At 41.3% G+C, this 22,086-nt stretch overlaps 2 protein-coding genes across 4 annotated transcripts in view; one reads left to right on the forward strand and one right to left on the reverse strand.

The window, feature by feature from the left end:
• LOC105007718 (plakophilin-1) overlaps positions 1-4,055 on the forward strand; it is a 37,882-nt gene extending 33,827 nt beyond the window's left edge. For all 3 annotated transcript variants that reach the window (XM_013136182.3, XM_013136184.4, XM_013136183.3), the window contains 3 exons: positions 377-461; positions 3,071-3,161; positions 3,474-4,055. In XM_013136182.3, the coding sequence (XP_012991636.1) occupies positions 377-461; positions 3,071-3,139 (154 nt within the window). In that variant the 3' untranslated portion in view covers positions 3,140-3,161; positions 3,474-4,055. The remainder of the gene's footprint in view (positions 1-376; positions 462-3,070; positions 3,162-3,473) is intronic.
• A 5,169-nt stretch (positions 4,056-9,224) lies between these two features.
• Positions 9,225-22,086, reverse strand: part of LOC105007719 (transcriptional enhancer factor TEF-5) — a 44,461-nt gene continuing 31,599 nt past the window's right edge. The window contains exons 8-13 of the mRNA XM_034295852.1: positions 21,860-21,906; positions 21,635-21,780; positions 19,656-19,847; positions 14,981-15,121; positions 13,724-13,876; positions 9,225-9,709 (exon numbers count right to left, since the gene is read on the reverse strand). Of these exons, the coding sequence (XP_034151743.1) occupies positions 9,596-9,709; positions 13,724-13,876; positions 14,981-15,121; positions 19,656-19,847; positions 21,635-21,780; positions 21,860-21,906 (793 nt within the window). The 3' untranslated portion in view covers positions 9,225-9,595. The remainder of the gene's footprint in view (positions 9,710-13,723; positions 13,877-14,980; positions 15,122-19,655; positions 19,848-21,634; positions 21,781-21,859; positions 21,907-22,086) is intronic.

Consider the following 22,086-nt stretch of genomic DNA (forward strand, 5'->3'; position numbering starts at 1 on the left):
ATCCCATTTCTCAAAGTCTCGATCGAAAAGGGGACCACACACCCCACTGCCATACAGCGCAATTGGTTATATGATTGACTTGAATATTTTTAACCATGTTTTAGGTGGTATGGCGATTTGGACAGATCTTTTCATGGCATAAAAAGCCATCCTAGCCTTGTCTCTCAGCTCATTCACAGCCATATTGAAATTACCTGTGGAACTTATTTTGAGACCAAGATATGTGCATGTTCGATATTAGTGTGGCCCAAGGTAAAGGTGTATATGTTTTCCTGACATCTAGACCTTTTCTGAAAAATCATAATTCTTGTCTTTTTTATATTAACTCTCTATCACAAAGCTAGTAAAGCAGCCTCTCTCTCTCTTTCTCTCTCAGGTTGTTCCAAAAGGCCAGTAAGGCAGCCTCTCTTGTCCTCTACAACCTCTGGCAACAGAAAAGTCTGCAAAGCACTGTGAAAAAGGTCAGAATTCACAGACACAGGGCCCACACGTGGCTGAATTAGGGCCCACACGTGGATGAATTAGGGCCCACACGTGGCTGAATTAGGGCCCACACGTGGCTGAATTAGGGCCCACACGTGGCTGAATTAGGGCCCACACGTGGCTGAATTAGGGCCCACACAGGGCTGAATTAGGTGACAGAGCAGTAGCAGCACACTGGGAGGGGCCTGGCAGGATGACATCTACCCCGCCTTGCTCCTGGACCCTGCTCCTCATATACGCTTTACTCCTCAACCCCACCTTGCTACTCATATACGCCTTACTCCTCAACCCCGCCTTGCTCCTCATATACGCCTTACTCCTCAACCCCGCCTTGCTACTCATATACGCCTTACACCTCAACCCTGCCTTGCTCCTCATATACGCCTTACTCCTCAACTCTTCCTTGCTCCTCATATACGCCTTGCTCCTGGACCCTACCTTGCTCCTCATATACGCCTTACTCCTCAACTCTTCCTTGCTCCTCATATACGCCTTGCTCCTGGACCCTACCTTGCTCCTCATATACGCCTTACTCCTCAACCCTGCCTTGGTCCTGGACCCTGCCTTGCTCCTCATATACGCCTTACTCCCCAACCCTGCCTTGCTCCTCATATACGCCTTGCTCCTGGACCCTGCCTTGCTCCTCATATACGCCTTACTCCCCAACCCTGCCTTGCTCCTCATATACGCCTTGCTCCTGGACCCTGCCTTGCTCCTCATATACACCTTGCTCCTGCACCCTGCTTTGCTGCTCATATACGCCTTGCTCCTGGACCCTGCCTTGTTCCTCATATAAGCCTTGCTCCTGGACCCTGCCTTGTTCCTCATATAAGCCTTGCTCCTGCACCCTACCTTGCTCCTCATATACGCCTTGCTCCTGGACACTGCTTTGCTCCTCATATACACCTTGCTCCTGCACCCTGCTTTGCTCCTCATATACGCCTTGCTCCTGGACTCTGCCTTGCTCCTTAACCCCGCCTTGCTCCTCATATATGCCTTGCTCCTGGACCCCGCCTTGCTCCTCATATATGCCTTGCTCCTCATATACGCCTTGCTCCTGGACCCAGCCTTGCTCCTCATATACGCCATGCTCCTGGACCCAGCCTTGCTCCTCATATACGCCTTGCTCCTGGACGCAGCCTTGCTCCTGGACCCTGCCTTGCTCCTCATATACGCCTTGCTCCTGGATCCCACCTTGCTCCTCATATAAGCCTTGATCCTGCACCCTGCCTTGCTCCTCATATACGCCTTGCTCCTGGACCCCGCCTTGCTCCTCATATAAGCCTTGATCCTGCACCCTGCCTTGCTCCTCATATACGCCTTGCTCCTGCACCCTGCTTTGCTGCTCATATACGCCTTGCTCCTGGACCCTGCCTTGTTTCTCATATAAGCCTTGCTCCTGGACCCTGCCTTGTTCCTCATATACGCCTTGCTCCTGGACACTGCTTTGCTCCTCATATACGCCTTGCTCCTGCACCCTACCTTGCTCCTCATATACGCCTTGCTCCTGGACACTGCTTTGCTCCTCATATACACCTTGCTCCTGCACCCTGCTTTGCTCCTCATATACGCCTTGCTCCTGGACTCTGCCTTGCTCCTTAACCCCGCCTTGCTCCTCATATATGCCTTGCTCCTGGACCCCGCCTTGCTCCTCATATATGCCTTGCTCCTGGACCCAGCCTTGCTCCTCATATACACCTTGCTCCTGGACCCAGCCTTGCTCCTCATATACGCCTTGCTCCTGGACCCAGCCTTGCTCCTCATATACGCCATGCTCCTGGACCCAGCCTTGCTCCTCATATACGCCTTGCTCCTGGACGCAGCCTTGCTCCTGGACCCTGCCTTGCTCCTCATATACACCTTGCTCCTGGACCCCACCTTGCTCCTCATATAAGCCTTGATCCTGCACCCTGCCTTGCTCCTCATATACGCCTTGCTCCTGGACCCCGCCTTGCTCCTCATATAAGCCTTGATCCTGCACCCTGCCTTGCTCCTCATATACGCCTTGCTCCTGGACCCCGCCTTGCTCCTCATATATGCCTTGCTCCTGGACCTTGCCTTGCTCCTCATATAAGCCTTGGTCCCGGACCCCGCCTTGCTCCTCATATACGCATATTTTGCAATGCAAAACCTATTTTTCTGTACCAATTTAAATTGAAAATTGTAATTGAGACGACAAGTACATTAGTTCTCATAGTCCTGTAGCCAGATTTTGTTTTACTCAATCAATCCATCAAATGTATTTACAAATGCCATTTTACATCAGCAGTTGTCAAAAAGTGATTCAACTGCTGACAGAGGACCGATGGTGTGTGTGTGGCCAGCAGTATGACCCTAAATGAATAGCTTGATACACAATATATGTCATAGTAAACAATTTATGTACACACAGTATAATCAGCTAGCAGACTACTCACATACAGCCAGCTATCTGACTAACAGTCAATAAATAGTTGATATTCCATGAGTATTTATTGTATATGAAATGTATTGTAAGACATTGATTCTAGTATATTCAAGATTATATATATATATATGAATGTATTGCAATGGAGGTGATTTATAGATCTAATATGTGTGCCTTCAGCTGGGGATGGCCAAGTCTCTGTTTGTCAACGAAACAACCAGGAAGGACCACATGTCACTTCAGGTCTAGAGCATTATAACAGAGAGAACAGGTGAGATCAATGTATCCACTAATATGGCATTACAACATGGAGAGAACAGGTGATATCAATGTATCCCAGAATCTGGCATTATAACATGGAGAGAACAGGTGAGATCCATCTATCCACCAATAAAAAATGTTTAAACAATATGACTTCACTTTCTCAATAACCTGGGATTAGGGTTAGGTACTTCTCAAAGTGAGCAATTTCAGTATAATTACACTATAACCACCAACACACACTTTCAATTGTGTCTCTGTCTTGACTGTGGAGCAGACACTAACCTAATCAACCAGCTAACCAGATTCTTCCCTCTTTCAGAGACATTCCTGTACATCTCAGCTGGGTCGAGAACTGACAACCCTTGTCACTGCTTTCATCTGCGGCTGTGACCAATATATAGTGAAGGTCATCTGTCAACATATCCATCCAAAAAGATCAGATGACACTATGTAGAAAATGAACCTAATTCTTACAAAGAGGTTGAGGAAAGGGGTCAGATTTAGATGAACAGTTTTTTGATGCTTCGATGGACATGATATAGAAATAGTTTCTCATGTATGGCAGAGTATAAGTTGTGCTTCCTCTTTTACAAGTCATTTTGCTTTTGAGATCACAAAGGGATTTGACATTAAACCATTTCTGCTTGGCCTTTAGGTGGATTGACTGAATCCCTCTCTCCCTCTGCATCTGCACAGAATCAGCTCATTAAGCCCCTGTACTGAAACCTGCCATTTTAGCTTTGCTCGACATACTGTGATTTTTTTATACAATCAGAAGGAAACATAACTACTCGTTTGCATTGTGCCAGACTACAAGATAATAGATCAGGGGTGGGCAATATTTTTCACTGGGGGGCCACACTGAAAATGCTAGAAAGCATTGTGGGCCAGATTACTTTTTTAACCAACATGCCTAAAAAACACACAACATAGCTAACGCTGTTAACTTGCATATTATATTTATGCACATTTATTTTTCATGCAACACCGTTTTCATAATTGAACTTAATTTACTTTAACAATGTTCTTTATTAAATTATTTTCTGTTAACAACTGTTATTATGGCAGGCAAAGGCCAAACAAATCCCTTTTTAGGGTTATTACTCAACAGAAATATTGCAACACATATTTGCCTTAAAACTTAACTTTCAATTCAACTGGTTAAGCTACATTACATAAGGTATAGTGTATAACAGTTATATAAGTATAATAGTTATTAGGGCAGACATAAGTCTATGAAATCACTTCTGAAGATTTTCACTCAAAGCAAATGTTGGTATAATTGCCATCATCTAACTTCATACAGTATATTATTTGTACTACGTGCTTTTCACGACAGCGATTCCAGCCGCCCAGACCCAAGAAATCCACTTTTAGGGCTACTCACTCAATATGAACAGAAGAGCCTCGTATGGGCGTTGACAAGTGTGGTGAAGTCAAGAGTCATTTCTGTTGAAGCAGTGTGCGGTACTGCTGCAAGATGTTCATCATTGAGGCTGCATCTGCGCTTGGACTAGTTGAATTTTAGCATCGGGTGACAGTTTTTGTATTTCGCTGCATGCTTGCTCTGTAAGTGCCTCTGCAAATTGTACTCTTTAAAAACTTTGACGTTAGCTTAACATATTAAGCAAGTTGCTTTACCTGCATCATCTGAAAAATAAATATTTTCCTGTCAATAGTTTTTTTAATACCCTGCTTTCGTTATCAACTTTTCTTAAGCTTATTTCCAGAGATCGCTAGCCATCAATTGCGTATAGTACGTACAAATGATAACTTCCGCGCGTGGATTGTGGTGCTGGTCCCTACGTATCATAGCAACGCAAAAACCTTGTTTCAACTTAAGGGTATTTTAAACAGACAGTATGATACTGCTGTACTTATTACTGGGAGTGCCACGGGACTTTTAATTTGAAAATAAATAAATATGCAACAGTAAATAAAGTAACGTAATCTGCGGACCTCGTTAGGGATTTTTTATTTTGTATTATTTTTAAAGTTTTGGATCGCGGGCCGGATAGAATGACTCAACGGGCCGGATTCGGCCCGGGGGCCTTATCTTGCCCAGGTCTGTAATAGATGATAGAATGTTATAAGACAAATCTTGACTTGGACCACTTAGATCCTACAGAGATCATATTAAATTAATAAGAATTCTCCTCAGCTAAATTCAATGATTAGACCCATTACAAAGAAGTATAGGAGCACTGGGCAATAACGTGTAGGTATATTTATCCACAGTGGCGTCGTTAGCCCTGGGCGTCCAGGGATATAGTCCCGGATCTCAAATGCAACAAAAATAATAATAATAAAAAAATTGCCCGATATATTCATCTATAATTCCGATCGCGCATTATGACAATGTAGACGTGTAGGCCACTAGCGTGTACATAGATATGTTCGCCGTGTATTCAAAACCCAATACTTTCTGTCCCGGTCAGGGATCCTAGCGACGACTGTTTATCCACTTTATTAACATGTCACTGATATCATTGGTTCCAAATCAGGGGCACTAGGACCCCTGGAAGTACTTGGCCTATCCTCCCAGTGAGAAGTCTTATTAGTAAAATACACAGGAGTGGGAATTTCAGAGGTACTCTACATGTCTAAAGTCAAAATAATTTTGGACCTGTATCAAATTTATGTTGTACTCATTAGCACAGGTGATTGTGATGTAAAAGGACACCTCCCGGTTTACTTTTGGGTAATTAAGGTAATGTTATGCCTCTGGCTAGCTAGCCTTAACGTTACTTAACTGTCAATACCGTAGCCAGTTTGTGGTTGTCATGTGAACACTCCCAACTAAAACTTCTGAAATGAAACAGATTCCAGAATCTATAAAACATTTTAGGGGGAGTAAATGTAATTTCAAGGATTAAAACATGACAATTTAACTTTTTATGTGGAAAAAACATCATTTATAGTAAGTTATTATTCAACATACATGTTTTTATGCCATGCATGTTTTTTTCAAATTGTTTATTTGTTAGCTACAAAACGTCTTATTTCACTGAATGGCCTTTGTGCCCTAAACATTTTTGTAAAACCGAAAGCCAAATGGCCTTGCCCCTAAAATGACGAAATTCCAAGCCTGGTAGTAACCCTAACCCGTCTGTGCTTAGAAACACTGACTTTGTGTTACCATCGTGCCCTTGGTGTTTGTAGTTTGAATATAGTAAATTAACCTTTCATCTGCTTACAACAGGATTTAACTGCATATAAACACTTCGCTGATCGCCAAGCCCCCACATTCAGTGACAAAGCACCACCTATGTAAACTGTATGGAGCATCCCTGTAAAGATGTGTTAAACTATGACCCATATGATATATTCATGATCCAATACGTTAATTTAATTCAACAGCATTTTAAAATTTTTCTTTAGGAATGCAGATTTTAAAAATAGCCAAATTAAATCTTACAAAATTATGTGAAATACTTATTTTGACAGCTTTTAATTAATATAAGCAAATTTTGTGTTTACATTCATTTTGAAGTAGAATATCCCTATAAAAGGGAAACATATTTTTGCCTCTCGGTCCTACTGAAAAATATATTTCCCCTAGGAACCCCTGACCCCATAAACAAGGGGACTGGACTGACCCTGTAAACAAGTGTAATCACCCCCACAACATCCTAATGGGGCTGTGGGAAGTTTCAGTCAAGGGCATTCCTTGCTTTAACCACTGACCTTGTCTGTTTGGTTCTGGGAACGGGGTTCTTTTCTTTGAAGGCGCCATTTTGTTTTTGTAAAGATAGAGTTGTGCACTCCAATTTGGTCCCTTGAATTACCCTTGAATTTGGTCACACCTGTCCACAGGAGATTGTCTCAGAAGAATTATGGGATGTTCAGGTGTGTTTTGGCAAACTACAGTCAGGTTTTCTTATATCGCTCTCCGCAGTTTATCATACAACCCCATTCACTGACTTGGCAACAGAAGATTGTAAGAGTTTCAACTATTGGTACCTTGTGTCTGAAGAACACTTTGAAGCTCTGTGGCAATGAGGTGCTTTCTCCATCATTAGAAAGGAGACGTACCTGCTTGAAATCACATTATTTCAAACTAATTCAATGGCAGTAGTAGTATATTTATAATGAACTAATCTACACTCCACATTTTAAATAAAAGGTCAAATAAATAAGTGAATGCACAAACTAAGTTGCACTGAATAAGACCATCTGCTAAACCACTTTAAAGTAAATAAAAAATGTCAAAAACATTTACAAAGGCTCAACACTATTATATAACATATAATACAAATACAGCAGTTTAAACATTCAGAGATCATGTCCATGTCACATTCCTACAGCATATCTGACTAAATTCAGTGATCATGCATGTCCCATTCCTACAGCATAACTGACTACATTCATTGGTCATGTTCATGTCACATTCCTACAGCATATCTGAGTACATTCACAGAGATCATGTTCATGTCACATTCCTACAGCATATCCCTGACTTCTGTATACTCAGATGTGTGTCTAAATTACAGGCCAGAGCGACAGCTAGTGGTACTGTTGAGAACAGCAATTCAAATCCACTCGTGGATTAACCCATCTAACACAAGACATGGACCTGACTGATTGGTCTGTTAACACTCATGATAGAACCGATTTTGAAATTCTCAGGTTATGAACTTCCTATGACATCCCCCATGAATGGACAATACACATGAAATGTAAAAGCTATAGAGCTGACAATAAGAGCTGTTTATAGAGAACAGGGCACCAGTCTAGTACCAGGGAGGCTCTGGTCTGTACTAATAGTTTTGTTCCTGGACTAATGATTAGAAATGTACTGACGTGTGTACAGTGATTAGACAGTTCATATCCGCTGCTTGTGACGGTTTTGAGTTGGTGACACAAACCCAGTGTTAACTTGGTGCTTTTGGCTTTTCAAACAGCTCTCGTCGTTTTACTTGTTTCATTTACGAATTTTCAACAGAACAGAGGACTCAGAGTCAGTAAGCAGGTGTATGTTTTTATAAACTTTACAAAACCAGGTCTGACCAGTCAATACCATCTTTCTCAAAGAAGATGTCTTGGGTTTTAGGATCACTGTCATTCCATCAATTGTCTGCTAAATTACAAAGTAAATGTCAATTTAGCACTACATCAGGTTGCACGGCGCTTTAAGAGTGTTACAACCCCACTGAAGGGGTTCATTTTTACTTATAATGGTGTGTATATATATACATATATACCATTATAAGTAAAAATATAATATACACACACAGCTACAGAAGGGTTAAAATTAAGAGACCACTGCAAATTCAACAATTCTGTTCCTCACTCAAAAGTGGAAAGGAAAGAAAAAGGTGCAGTGGTCTCTTAATTTTTTCTGGAGCTGTATGTTGTTGGCCATAGCCTCTTTTATTGAGTAAAATATCCAACTTTTAGGAAGCAGATCATTGCATTGCACTCGTCAAACAATGTTAGACTACAAAGGCTTCATACTTGTGATTTTGTGAAATACTTATTTTGACAAGTGTCATTTTTGTTTGGCTATTTTGAAATACATTACAAAGCATGAACTTATGACAAAGTTTTGTTTCATTATTTTGTGGGTTATGTATAGTTGTGAATAAAGAAATTATAGTGGGCTAACATAAAGGCCCAGTGAATGCATTTTTCTTTCTATTTGAAGTGGAACAATTGAATTTAGCTGTCAGGATTTTGTGATGTTTAGTGTCAAGCTCTATGGTCTTAATTTCTGAGCCTGAAAAGTTTATATTTTTGGTCTCATAGTGCCAAATATAGTAGCTTACTAGTAATCCCTTAACAATTACAATTATTTTCTAAAAGTATGTAACTGTGCAATGTTGCCTAGCAAAATCACCTGGAATATTTTTTATTTCATGAACATGGATTGCTCACACTGGACTTCGGTTGGAATGGGTGTTATTTTAGTCTTGTGCAACAGGTGTAAATTCTAATCACAAAATTGGTTGTAACAGCATCCAAACAAGCATTTCATACCAGCTTTTTCGCAACAAGCATTTGCAAACGACCAGAGTGGTTTTCCTATACTAACATTTTAGAATGCTAAAATCATAACACTGTTGTTTTGAAATAGTAACATCACAACAGCTTTCCTGTAGTGTTTCGTTTTAAGAATGCATACATAAAGGTTTTGATAGCGTGGATTTTAAACTTTTAGCACAATGATAGTGATGTTTTAGAATGCAAGTCACAATAGTGTTGTTTTTGAATGCAGAGATCACAAATGTTCAGGCCGTTTTTTGTAAGAACAATTCTTGACATAAGTGTTCCAGGTATTCCGATGCTTAGAGCAGAAAAAAATAAGAGGATGAACACCAGACATAAATGACTGGAATAGGGGCACAGAATGCAGAATTCATGTAGAATTGTCTCTGTCTTGGTTAGCACCTAGAATAACATTTAAACTCAGGTTGCTCAGTTGAGCTCTCTGAGAGAGGACTAATCTTTAACCAGACGGTAGACATGGTACTGAGCTCCATGCTCGCTAGTGGACACTTCAAACACAAAGGCGATGCAGAGCAGAGTCTCCTGTGTCTCTCTGTTAGATACAACCTGTAGGGACGACATGAACACAGATCAAAGAGTTCAGAGAGAAACAAACCACAGGCAACACAAATATCACAGGCTGTGCTGGTTTAAAAAGATATGGCTTTCAAGTCGGTAGGCTTCTAAGGACGCTGTCATTGGTCTGTAGGCTTCTAAGAACATTGTCATTAGTTTGTAGGTTACTGAGGACATTGTCATTAGTTTGTAGGTTACTGAGGACATTGTCATTAGTTTGTAGGTTACTGAGGACATTGTCATTAGTTTGTAGGTTACTGAGGACATTGTCATTAGTTTGTAGGTTACTGAGGACATTGTCATTGGTCTGTAGGCTACTAAACACAATGCAAATATAACTATACATGTGGCAGATGAAAACAGTCAAAACAGAAAATATTGTAAGATAATACTGCATTAACAATCTATAAAAATACAGTCTAAATTTATCAAATTAAGTATATTTTTGCAATTTCACAACAATAACCATTTTTCTTATTTCTATCCACATGGTGAAACATGTGAAACCAAGGAGGGTGTGAATTCTCTTTCAAACACCATGATTCATAATATTAGGATCATCGTATGTAAAACAACTGAAAATAGCCAGCTCTATACGGTGTTGAACTTAAACAATAGCAGAAAATGAGAAGAGTCCACCTTACACACATCCATTGTTGAAGAGACATACAGTGGGGCAAAAAAGTATTTAGTCCGCCACCAATTGTGCAAGTTCTCCCACTTAAAAAGATGAGAGAGGCCTGTAATTTTCATCATAGGTATACTTCAACTATGACAGACAAAATTAGATTTTTTTTCTCCAGAAAATCAAATTGTAGGACTTTTAATGAATTTATTGGTAAATTATGGTGTAAAATAAGTATTTGGTCAATAACAAAAGTTCATCTCAATACTTTGTTATATACCCTTTGTTGGCAATGACAGAGGTCAAACGTTTTCTGTAAGTCTTCACAAGGTTTTCACACACTGTTGCTGGTATTTTGGCCCATTCCTCCATGCAGATCTCATCTAGAGCAGTGATGTTTTGGGGCTGTTGCTGGCCAACACAGACTTTCAACTCCCTCCAAAGATTTTCTATGGGGTTTAGATCTGGTGACTGGTTAGGCCACTCCAGGACCTTGAAAAGCTTCTTACGATGCCACTCCTTTGTTGCCCGGGCAGTGTGTTTGGGATCATTGCCATGCTGAATGACCCAGCCATGTTTCATCTTCAATGCCCTTGCTGATGGAAGGAGGTTTTCATTTAAAATCTCACGATACATGGCCCAATTCATTCTTTCCTTTACATGGTCGTCGTGGTCCCTTTGCAGAAAAACAGCCCCAAAGCATGATGTTTCCACCCCCATGCTTCATAGTAGGTATGGTGTTCTTTGGATGCAACTCAGCATTCTTTCTCCTCCAAACACGACGAGTTGAGTTTTTACCAAAAAGTTACCAAAAAAAACGCTGTCATCAGGTGTGGATTGGAGGTTGGTGTACACTAGGTACGCTGCCATCTTCCTGATGACCGCATTGCAGCACTTGTAATGTGACGCAGTTATTAATTGTTAATGAACTTATAAGCTAAATATTCAGCCTTGTGTTTAAGCATGTTAGTATGGAACCACTGGTGAATGTATTTTGTATTTTTCTGGCCTATCGTCCTGTAATCGTCCCAAAGTCTGTGTTGAACAGTCCCAGACCTATTTTTTATCGTCCCCGGGATGACGGGACACCTTCGGGATTACTTTCGAGCCCGGGTTAGAATGTGAAATCAAATGTAAACTAATGCAGGAATGAGGACAGGATCTTGGTCAGCAGGCCAATGGTAACTAGATGTTGTTGATGATACATTCAAATTGAATACATAGATTTTCTAAATGGTTGATGTCCTAACCCTAACCCATTGTAATCACACAAAGACTACTATCATCATGACATTGATTGTACGTGTTGAAGGGGTGAACACTATAAGCACTATAAAACAACTATAAGACAACCAGGTTCAAAGGGTTGTAGACGTACTATAAGCACAGTAGTGTAGCAATATAGTGTGTTAGAACGTCGTAGTAATAGCACTATAGTAATGTGGTGCTGTATAGTGGTTGAATAGCCAGCTATTCCAGTATGGTAGTAGAATAGTAGTCTTGTGATAGCATTACAGTGTGTTATAATAGGGTAACAGTCAGGCTTGGAATCTCATCATTTTAGGGGCTATGCCATTTGGCCTTGGGTTTCACAAAAATATTTAGGGCACAAAAGCCATTGAGTGAAATTAGAGGATTTGGAGCTTACAAATAAACAACTTGAATTGTTGATAAGAAAAAAACATGCATGGCATAAAAACAAACATTATTCACTTTTTTTAATATCATATTTTGAATAATAACTCATTAGATCTGATATGTTCTTTTCACAAAAAAAGTTAAATTGTCATGTTTTAATCCTTTAATATCTACATCTTCTCCTCCATCAACATTTTTATAGATTCTGGAATCTGTTTTATTTCAGAGGTTTTAGTTGGGAGCGTTCATATGACAACAACCAACAGGCTACGATATCGACAGTTAAATAACGTTAAGGCTAGCTAGATAGAAGGCTAACATTACCTCAGTTACCCAAAAGTAAACCGCAAAGTATCCTTTAACATCAAAATCACCTGCGCTAATGAGTATGACCTAAATAAATATACAGACTTTTTTTGAGAGCGGAGGAAGTAGTTATTGTTCTGTGATCTTTCACCACAAACGCTCCCATGCTGAGTGATGCCAAACCTAACGTTACTTCTCTGAGCTTTCAAAAAGCATTCAGGTTTATTCTCCCACTCTGAGGTCGGATCTGTCCCACCTCCCAATTGCGCATGAACAGAAGTTTGATTCAGGTACTCACTAAATAAGTCAGCTATCTATCGATAAATAGCTAACTTGCTTACCTGCACGTAGTCCGTTCTTGTGGTTGTTCTCAACTGCGAACTACAAAGAAACTTTCGAACAAATTGCTGACCGCAGGTTTTTCACAGTGGCAGGGACACAAAGGCCATGGTGGCTATAGGGCATACAATGATTTTCGGGGCATCATGGCCATGGGCATCGTGGCCGCCGTGAAATTCCTATGCTGGTAACAGTACAATTCTGCACTGTAGCACAACAGTAGCAGTACATCAGTGTATTGCAGTCTTATTGCAGTAGTAAAGCACAGAAGATATTTGTGAACTAGTAGCATATTAGTATAGTAGTAGTACCACAGTGTGGTAGTAGTACTATAGTGTAGTTGTAGTACCATAATGTGGTAGTAGTACTATAGTGCGGTGGTAGTACTATAGTGCGGTGGTAGTACTATAGTGTAGTTGTAGTACTATAGTGTAGTTGTAGTACTATAGTGTAGTTGTAGTACTATAGTGCGGTAGTAGTACTATAGTGCGGTAGTAGTACCATAATGTGGTAGTAGTACTATTGTGTAGTTGTAGTACTATAGTGTGGTAGTAGTACCATAGTATGGTAGTAGTACTATAGAGTAGTTGTAGTATGTTATGGAATTTCTTGAACTAATGTACATGCTTTTCTATTACCTGGTATGTAACTCTGGTCTTTGTTTGTGACATGTCTGAATGATATCAGTGGCTCATTGGGTTCTCTGACCATCTGTTAATCTGCCTAAACCAATGCGGGTATCTGTCCTTTGTTTTCAGCAATGTGGTGACTGTCTTTTACGAAGTTCCCCCTGGCCCTACTTGTGTAAATATTCATGATAGGATGGAGGAGGACACAAGTGGGGGCAGAAAGGATAAGGAACAAATCTTGTCTTTAGAGAATGAAAAAGCAGTATCTTGCCATACCCCTTTTAACTGTGATAAATACTGACTGTTCTATGTTTTCAAAAGAGATTCCTCACAGGATTCTTTAAGCTTTTGACACATCTCTCCTTGCCAGTAATAAACTGCTAATTGAGCCAAGATTATTTTGTCTCTGTACTTTCATTAAAAGTTCTTATTGATGGAATTACCATAACAAGTAGTGGAACAGAATACCTGTAGTATAGTGAAGTTCTCCAGTACACTGTTCATCATGTATTTCTCAGGGAGGTGCTTCAGTTTATGGATGAAGTTGATCATGTATTCACACATGGGAGACCTCTGGATGTGATACACACACTTCCCTCCCTCCATATGGGCATACTCTGTCTGAAAGACACACAGTAGCAGACAAATATATATATTATGTACTTCATGGTTTCATTACCAGGATCTAATAGCATGGCTAAAATGTTCATGAAAATGTAGTTGCTTTTTCTGTTGAATATTACCCTGATAATAATACAAGACTGCCTACCACATTATGATAATGTAGTATACAGTCTGTGTCAGTGTTCGGTAATTCCATCATAATCATTTGGAATAAACTATTTCAGTAAGCAAGCAAGCATTGTCCTTTGTTTTCCATTAGTAGTTGTCTTTCTTGCTGCAATGTTACAATTTGTTTTACTAAATAAATGAATTAGATACCTTATGCGATTTGATAGAACTTTATGAAATCATTGGCTAAGAGAAAAAATGTGTATGTTCTGTCACAACGAAAATACAAAATTGGTGAACCACAGTCAATTGTGGTATATACCGTAAACATATACAAATAGGGGAACCACAGCCGATTGTGGTATAAACCATAACCTATACAAATAGGGGAACCACAGTTGATTGTGGTATATATCATAACATATACAAATAGGGGAACCACAGTTGATTGTGGTATATATCATAATATATACAAATAGGGGAACCACAGTTGATTGTGGTATATATCATAACATATACAAATAGGGGAACCACAGTCGACTGTGGTATATACCGTAAACATATACAAATAGGGGAACCACAGTCGACTATGGTATATACCGTAAACATATACAAATAGGGGAACCAGAGTCGACTGTGGTATATACCGTAAACATATACAAATAGGGGAACCACAGTCGACTCTGGTATATACCGTAAACATTTACAAATAGGGGAACCACAGTCGATTGTGGTATATACCATAACATACTGTATACAAGCAGGGGAACCACAGTCGATTGTGGTATATTTTAATAGTCTTTCCTATTTCTACACCAGTCTCACACCACCATGATCATTTACTAGCCAGTCTCATTACTATGACAATGTAGAAATCAGTTACTGGTCCAGTGCCAAAAGACCTAGGCTATGCACTCATATAGGAAAATACAATTTGATTTAGTAGCAAATACACATTTGTGAATATATATATAGCTTTAAAAATGTGCTCACCTCCACCTTCTCCACTACTTGTTTTCCAAAGGAGCAGACCTTGGTGGAGACCGAAAGAGTGACATTCTCTGTTCCAATGTAGTGACTGGTGACGCCATAGAACCCTATGGAACCCTCCTCTACACTGCAACTGAGGTCCGCCTGGAACACACAAATGTTACAGAACATATCATTTGTAAAGGTTGCACATACTACTACTGTATAAAAGGGCAATATAAAATATATTTAATGAATTAGATTGTCACATTTGTCATTTCATGTGTCATGTGTCTCGGCTGTAGCGCTGTTAAATCAAGGCTGTAGATCTATTTAATGTTAGCTGTAGAGCAGCTCAAAAGCACATGTATCATGCAACATACACTCACCTAAAGGATTATTAGGAACACCATACTAATACTGTGTTTGACCCCCTTTCGCCTTCAGAACTGCTTTAATTCTACGTGGCATTGATTCAACAAGGTGCTGAAAGCATTCTTTAGAAATGTTGGCCCATATTGATAGGATAGCATCTTGCAGTTGATGGAGATTTGTTGGATGCACATCCAGGGCACGAAGCTCCCGTTCCACCACATCCCAAAGATGCTCTATTGGGTTGAGATCTGGTGACTGTGGGGGCCATTTCAGTACAGTGAACTCATTGTCATGTGACATGGTGCATTATCCTGCTGGAAGTAACCATCAGAGGATGGGTACATGGTGGTCATAAAGAGATGGACATGGTCAGAAACAATGCTCAGGTAGGCCGTGGCATTTAAACGATGCCCAATTGGCACTAAGGGGCCTAAAGTGTGCCAAGAAAACATCCCCCACACCATTACACCACCACCACCAGCCTGCACAGTGGTAACAAGGCATGATGGATCCATGTTCTCATTCTGTTTACGCCAAATTCTGACTCTACCATCTGAATGTCTCAACAGAAATCATGACTCATCAGACCAGGCAACATTCTTCCAGTCTTCAACTGTCCAATTTTGGTGAGCTCGTGCAAATTGTATCCTCTTTTTCCTATTTGTAGTGGAGATGAGTGGTACCCGGTGGGGTCTTCTGCTGTTGTAGCCCATCCGCCTCAAGGTTGTGCGTGTAGTGGCTTCACAAATGCTTTGCTGCATACCTCGGTTGTAACGAGTGGTTATTTCAGTCAAAGTTGCTCTTCTATCAGCTTGAATCAGTCGGCCCATTCTCCTCTGACCTCTAGCATCAACAAGGCATTTTCGCCCACAGGACTGCCGCATACTGGATGTTTTTCCCTTTTCACACCATTCTTTGTAAACCCTAGAAATGGTTGTGCGTGAAAATCCCAGTAACTGAGCAGATTGTGAAATACTCAGACCGGCCCGTCTGGCACCAAAAACCATGCCACGCTCAAAATTGCTTAAATCACCTTTCTTTCCCATTCTGACATTCAGTTTGGAGTTCAGGAGATTGTCTTGACCAGAACCACACCCCTAAATGCATTGAAGCAACTGCCATGTGATTGGTTGATTAGATTATTGCATTAATGAGAAATTGAACAGGTGTTCCTAATAATCCTTTAGGTGAGTGTATATCTTTGCTATCGTGATAGCAACTATCATTCTAGGAAACTTCAGAGCTAATTGGCCTTCTCTCTAGAAACCTTGTCTCTTGGCACGGTCATATAACTACAAGGGGAGGAATAGCATTGATGCACCTCCTGTTGCCTTGCTCCCTGACAAGCTCAACACCTTCTTTCTCCGAAAAAAACTTTACTTCCTGAGGAGACTCAAGAAGTTTGGTATGTCTGTAAAAACTCTCACCAACTTCTACAGGTGCACCATTGAAAGCATCCTCTCAGGCAGCATTACTGCCTGGTACGGCAACTGCTCTCCTGTGAACCACAAGTTCCTCCAGAGAGGGGTGAAGTCTGTGGAGCGCGTCATCGGCTGCCATCTACCCTCCATGCAAGGCATCTACAAATCACAATGTCAGAGGAAAGGTACATCCTCAAGTCCACAGCTACCTAGGATCTGGTCTGTTCACACTGCCGCCGTCTGGTAGAAGCTACCGGAGCATTGGGGCACGCACTTCCAGAATCACAAACAGTTTTTTCCACTCAGGCCATAAGGCTCCTCAACCAGCAACACTGATTCATGACCATACTGATCACACATGAGCATTCCAGATGCTCTGATGTCTTTTCAGGTACTTTCAATTTACATATACCATTCCTTTGCATATTACACTCATATGTATCTATAATATTCAATACTTCTACCCATTTCCATTTTTCCCAATACTACTCCTCCTAAATTGCTGCTAGATTACTTTGTTATTTATAGAATTGCCATACTTGCCGTATCTATTATATTCAATACTACAACCCATTTGCAGCTAGTTTGCAGTACTCTTTAAATTGGTAGTTTTACAGTGTTATGTATACACCCATCAGCCATCATGACCACTGACAGGTGAAGTGAATAACACTGATTATCTCGTTATCATGGCACCTGTCACCTGTGGGTGGGTATATTAGGCAGCAAGTGAACATTCTTTCCTCAAAGTTGATGTGTTAGAAGCATGAAAAATGGGCAAGCATAAGGATCTGAGCGACTTTGACAAGGGCCAAATTGTGATGGCTAGACGACTGGGTCAGAACATCTCACATCAGTGTTCCTGATCTGCAGTGGTCAGCACCTAACAAAAGTGGTAGAAGGAAGGAAAAGCGGTGAACTGGAGACAGGGTCATGGGCGGCCAAATCTCATTGATGCACGTGTGGAGTGAAGCCTGGCCCGTATGGTCCTATCCAACAGACCAGTCAGGGTGCCCATGCTGACCCCTGTGACCACTGCCGAAAGCGCTTAGAATGGGCATGTGAACATCAGAACTGGACCACAGAACAATTGAAGAAGGTGGCCCGGTCTGATGAATCATGTGGATGGCCAGGTGCATGTGTGTTGCTTACCTGGAGAACATATGGCACCAGGTTGCACTAGGTGTAGAAGCCAAGCTTGCAGGGGCAGTGTGATGCTTTGTGTAATGTTCTGCTGGGAAACCTTGGGTCCTGGCATTCATGTGGATGTTGCTTTGACACATACCACCTACTTAAAGCATTATTGCAGACCATGTGCACCCTATCATGGCAATGGTATTCCCTGATGGCATTGGCCTCTTTCAGCAGGATAATGCGCCCTGCAACAAAGCAAAAATGGTCCAGGAATGGTTTGAGGAACACAACAACAAGTTCAAGGAGTTGACTTGGCCTCCAAATTTCCCAAATCTCAATCCAATCGAGCATATGTGGGATGCGCTGGACAAACAGGTCCAATTCATGGGGCCCCACCTCATATCTTACAGGACTTAAAGGATCTGCTGCTAACAGCTTGGTGCCAGATACCACAACACACCTTCAGAAGTCTAGTGGAGTTCATCCCTCGACAAGTCAGTGCCGTTTTAGCGCAAAATGGGGACCTACAGAATATTAGGCAGGTGGTCATAATCGTATGGCTGATCGGTGTATTATCACTTTTGTTTTTGCTATATATTTGGCTTTATATATTTTGTTTTATTCTTACAACATAGATGTCGGGTACCAGGAAACAATAATTTAATTGTGCAGGATGACGCTATGTTATTTGGTACCTCACATGGTATTTCCTATTACTATTATGTTGATGACAGACAGCTTTTTTTCCCCTTCTTCCCCCCCTTCTGACACCCAGATGACAAAAAAAGTCTGTGTGTGCCAGATGTCGATCCACCACCACAAGCTTAACCTTGAAAAGAGTGAGCTGCTCTTCTTTTGCAGGAAGTCCTATCCAGGATATGTCCATGTCCATCATGGATGACAACTGCAGTTTCTTCTTCCCAGATCGCAAAAAACATTGGCATGACCCTCGGCATGACACGCTTCTGGAGGTTCATTCTCTACAACATTTGTAGAGAACGACCTTCCCTCACACAGGAAGTACGACCTTCCCTCACACAGGAAGCAGCACAGGAAGTTGTCCAGGCACTTGGAATCTGACAATTGTATTTGTGCAACTCACTCTTGGTGAAGCTCCCAAATCCCTGCAACTCATTCAGAATGCAGTGGCCCACCTGTTGTTCAACCTTCCTAAGCATGTCACCCTGCTTCCTCGTACTCCAATACTGGCTTCCAGTTGTAGCTCGAACACGCTTCAAAGCTATGGTCCTTACCTACGAAGCAACAAGAGGAGCTTCTTCTCCCTACCTTCTGGCAATGCTCAAACCCTACATCCCTACCCAGGCTTTTCATTAAGCCACCTCTGAGGGGAAGTGCCCAATCCACGCAGTCAAAACTCTTCTCTGTTCCAGCACATTAATGGTGGAACCAGTTTCGCTTGGAGGCTATGACAGCAGAGTCTCTACCCATTTAGAAAAAAAACTGATAACTCACATTTTCATTAAGTACAATAGTTCCATTGCCATCAAATCAGTCTGTTTTGTGTTAACTATTTATGTATTATGTTTATTAATTGTATGGTCTTCTTTCCAGCACTGACCATTACCAATAACATTAATTGTTGCACTTACTACAAAACTGTGTGGTTGTTTCACCTGGCCCTTTAAAATGTATGTATTTACTGCATGTTGCCCTAAATAAGAGGGTCTGCTAAATGTAAAATGTAATCTGAAAATGTGTAGCTAACATAACTAGAACAGGAGAAATGAAAAACGTGTGCGTGTGCTCACCCAGACTTTGATCAAGTAGAAGGCATTGCGGGGTCCTCTGTCATACAGATCTTTCAATCCCCCAGTCTTCTCTGGAAACTTGTCATAGATCTGCCTCACATCCACTGGCTCTATGGCTGCCCCTAACCCCCCCCCCAACCCTGTACTAGACCCCACCCTTAACCCTAGATGGACAAACTGGTGAATACTGACCTGGACAAGAGAGGAAGGGAGGGGGACAGAAATAAGAATTAATACACACACTACAGCAGACATTATAATATACACACCATATACACACCACAGCAGACATTATAATATACACACCATATACACACTACAGCAGACATTATAACATACACACCATATACACACTACAGCAGACATTATAACATACACACTATATACACACTACAGCAGACATTATAACATACACACCATATACACACCACAGCAGACATTATAACATACACACCATATACACACCACAGCAGACATTATAATATACACACTATATACACACTACAGCAGACATTATAACATACACACCATATACACACCACAGCAGACATTATAATGGACACACTATATACACACCACAGCAGGCATTATAATATACACACCATATAAACAATACAGCAGCACTTTAATGTACATGCCATACAATGCCTTTAGAAAGTATTCTGACCCAATTACGTTTTCCATATGTTGTCGTTACAGACATAATTGATCTAGCCACTACACCTCATAATGAGGAAAACATAAAAGTAAATGTTTTTTATATAAATGTGTGCCAGTGCATGAAAAACTGAAATACCTCACGTACTTCAGTATTCAGACCATTTTCCATGACACTTTAAATGAATCTCAGATACATCCTGTGTACTTTGAGACATCTCAAGGATGATCAAAGTAAAGAGCTGGATTCTTGGGCACTAAAAACCAGAGACCAAATGTGTAATCTTAGTGATCTGAAGATTATAAACAGAGCAGCCCTCTTAGATCCATGAACTCAGATCAGCTAGTACAGCCCAGAGTCCAAACTAAACATGGCGACACGCTACACACAACTGCAATAAACTACCAAAAGATCTTTGAGACGTGCCCCAAACGCATCCATTTTCAAATCCAGGTTAGGGGCACGTCCCAACTGGAGTGGCTTCGGGACAATGTCAATGTCTTTGAATGTCCCAGCCAAAGCTTGGACTTGAACCCCATTAAAAATCTGTGGGGAGACTTGAAGACCACAGTTCACCAATGCTCCCCATTCAATCAGACAGAGTTTGAGACTAACTACAAATATCAAAATGCCCAAATCTAGGGATGACAAGCTAGTAGAGGCACCCCCAATAGGATTTGAAACTGTTAAAACTGCCAAAAACATATCCACAAAGTAGTGAACAAAGGGTCTGCACACATTGCCTTCTAATTGTACCCAGAATTTCTAAACAAACAGCTGGAGGCAAGGCTTTCTCTCATAGAGCTCCATGTCTGTCGAATGATCTGCCAATTAAGGTTAGAAATGAATCTCTTTAGTACGGTTTGTGATTATGTGCTGTCTGGCCCAGGGGTGTGAAGGTAAATAGAAAGGCTTGATAGTGTGATGGGCTCTCATTGCCACTGGGATGCCCTCTCTCCAATGCCATTCGGGGGCAGAGTCACTGGCCTATTGTTGTTTCACCGTTGCACCCCTTGAGCAGTTGGAGCGAAATCTGCTGGCAATACTCTGTCCCCATACAGGTCACAGTTGGTTGGTGTCCCTTTGGTTGATTGGTTGATGCTTGGCAATGTGGGAGGATTGACTGTTGGGGCCTGTCTCAGGGCACTGGAAACCACCCCCTGGGTTTCAGTCTGGGTGTTTTGTAAAAGCTGATGTAAAAAGGGCTTCATAAATACATTTGATTGGTTGAAAAGAGGTTTTTAGTCTATAATGCAAACAAATAGCAAAGAAACTTATTAAAACACAACTGTGTACAGATCTGTTATGGTTATGGAAGTACCGTCTCTGGGTCACTGTGTGTCTCCATAAAAGCAGAATACTCCAGCAGACAAAGTTTGTCTGACGAAATTGTCCGATCCGGGCACAATGTGGATGCTACAGGCGTCACCATTTCCTTTTCCTGAGTGGTAGGAGAAGGGTCGTAACCTAGGGAACCGTTGAAACAGAACATCACTATGATGCCACACTGACTGGGCTAGGCCTTACAGAGAAGTGTGTGACTTACCTGTAGACAAAGGGACCAGGTATGCAGACTGTGCAAACAGCTTGATGCTGAAACAGAACAGTGAACAAACGAGTCGATGATGAAATAGCACAGCAAACAAATGGGTCAATGCTGAAACAAAACAGTACAACAACTGACGAGGAAACATCCTTCAGGTTAGTACATGTAGTTCAAGCACACAACCACAACAATATCCTCTCCAGCACCCCCTCCTACAAGCGTCGCCT

Source organism: Esox lucius, chromosome 12 (assembly GCF_011004845.1).
Source record: "Esox lucius isolate fEsoLuc1 chromosome 12, fEsoLuc1.pri, whole genome shotgun sequence".
In the NCBI taxonomy this organism is placed as follows: Eukaryota; Metazoa; Chordata; class Actinopteri; order Esociformes; family Esocidae; genus Esox; species Esox lucius.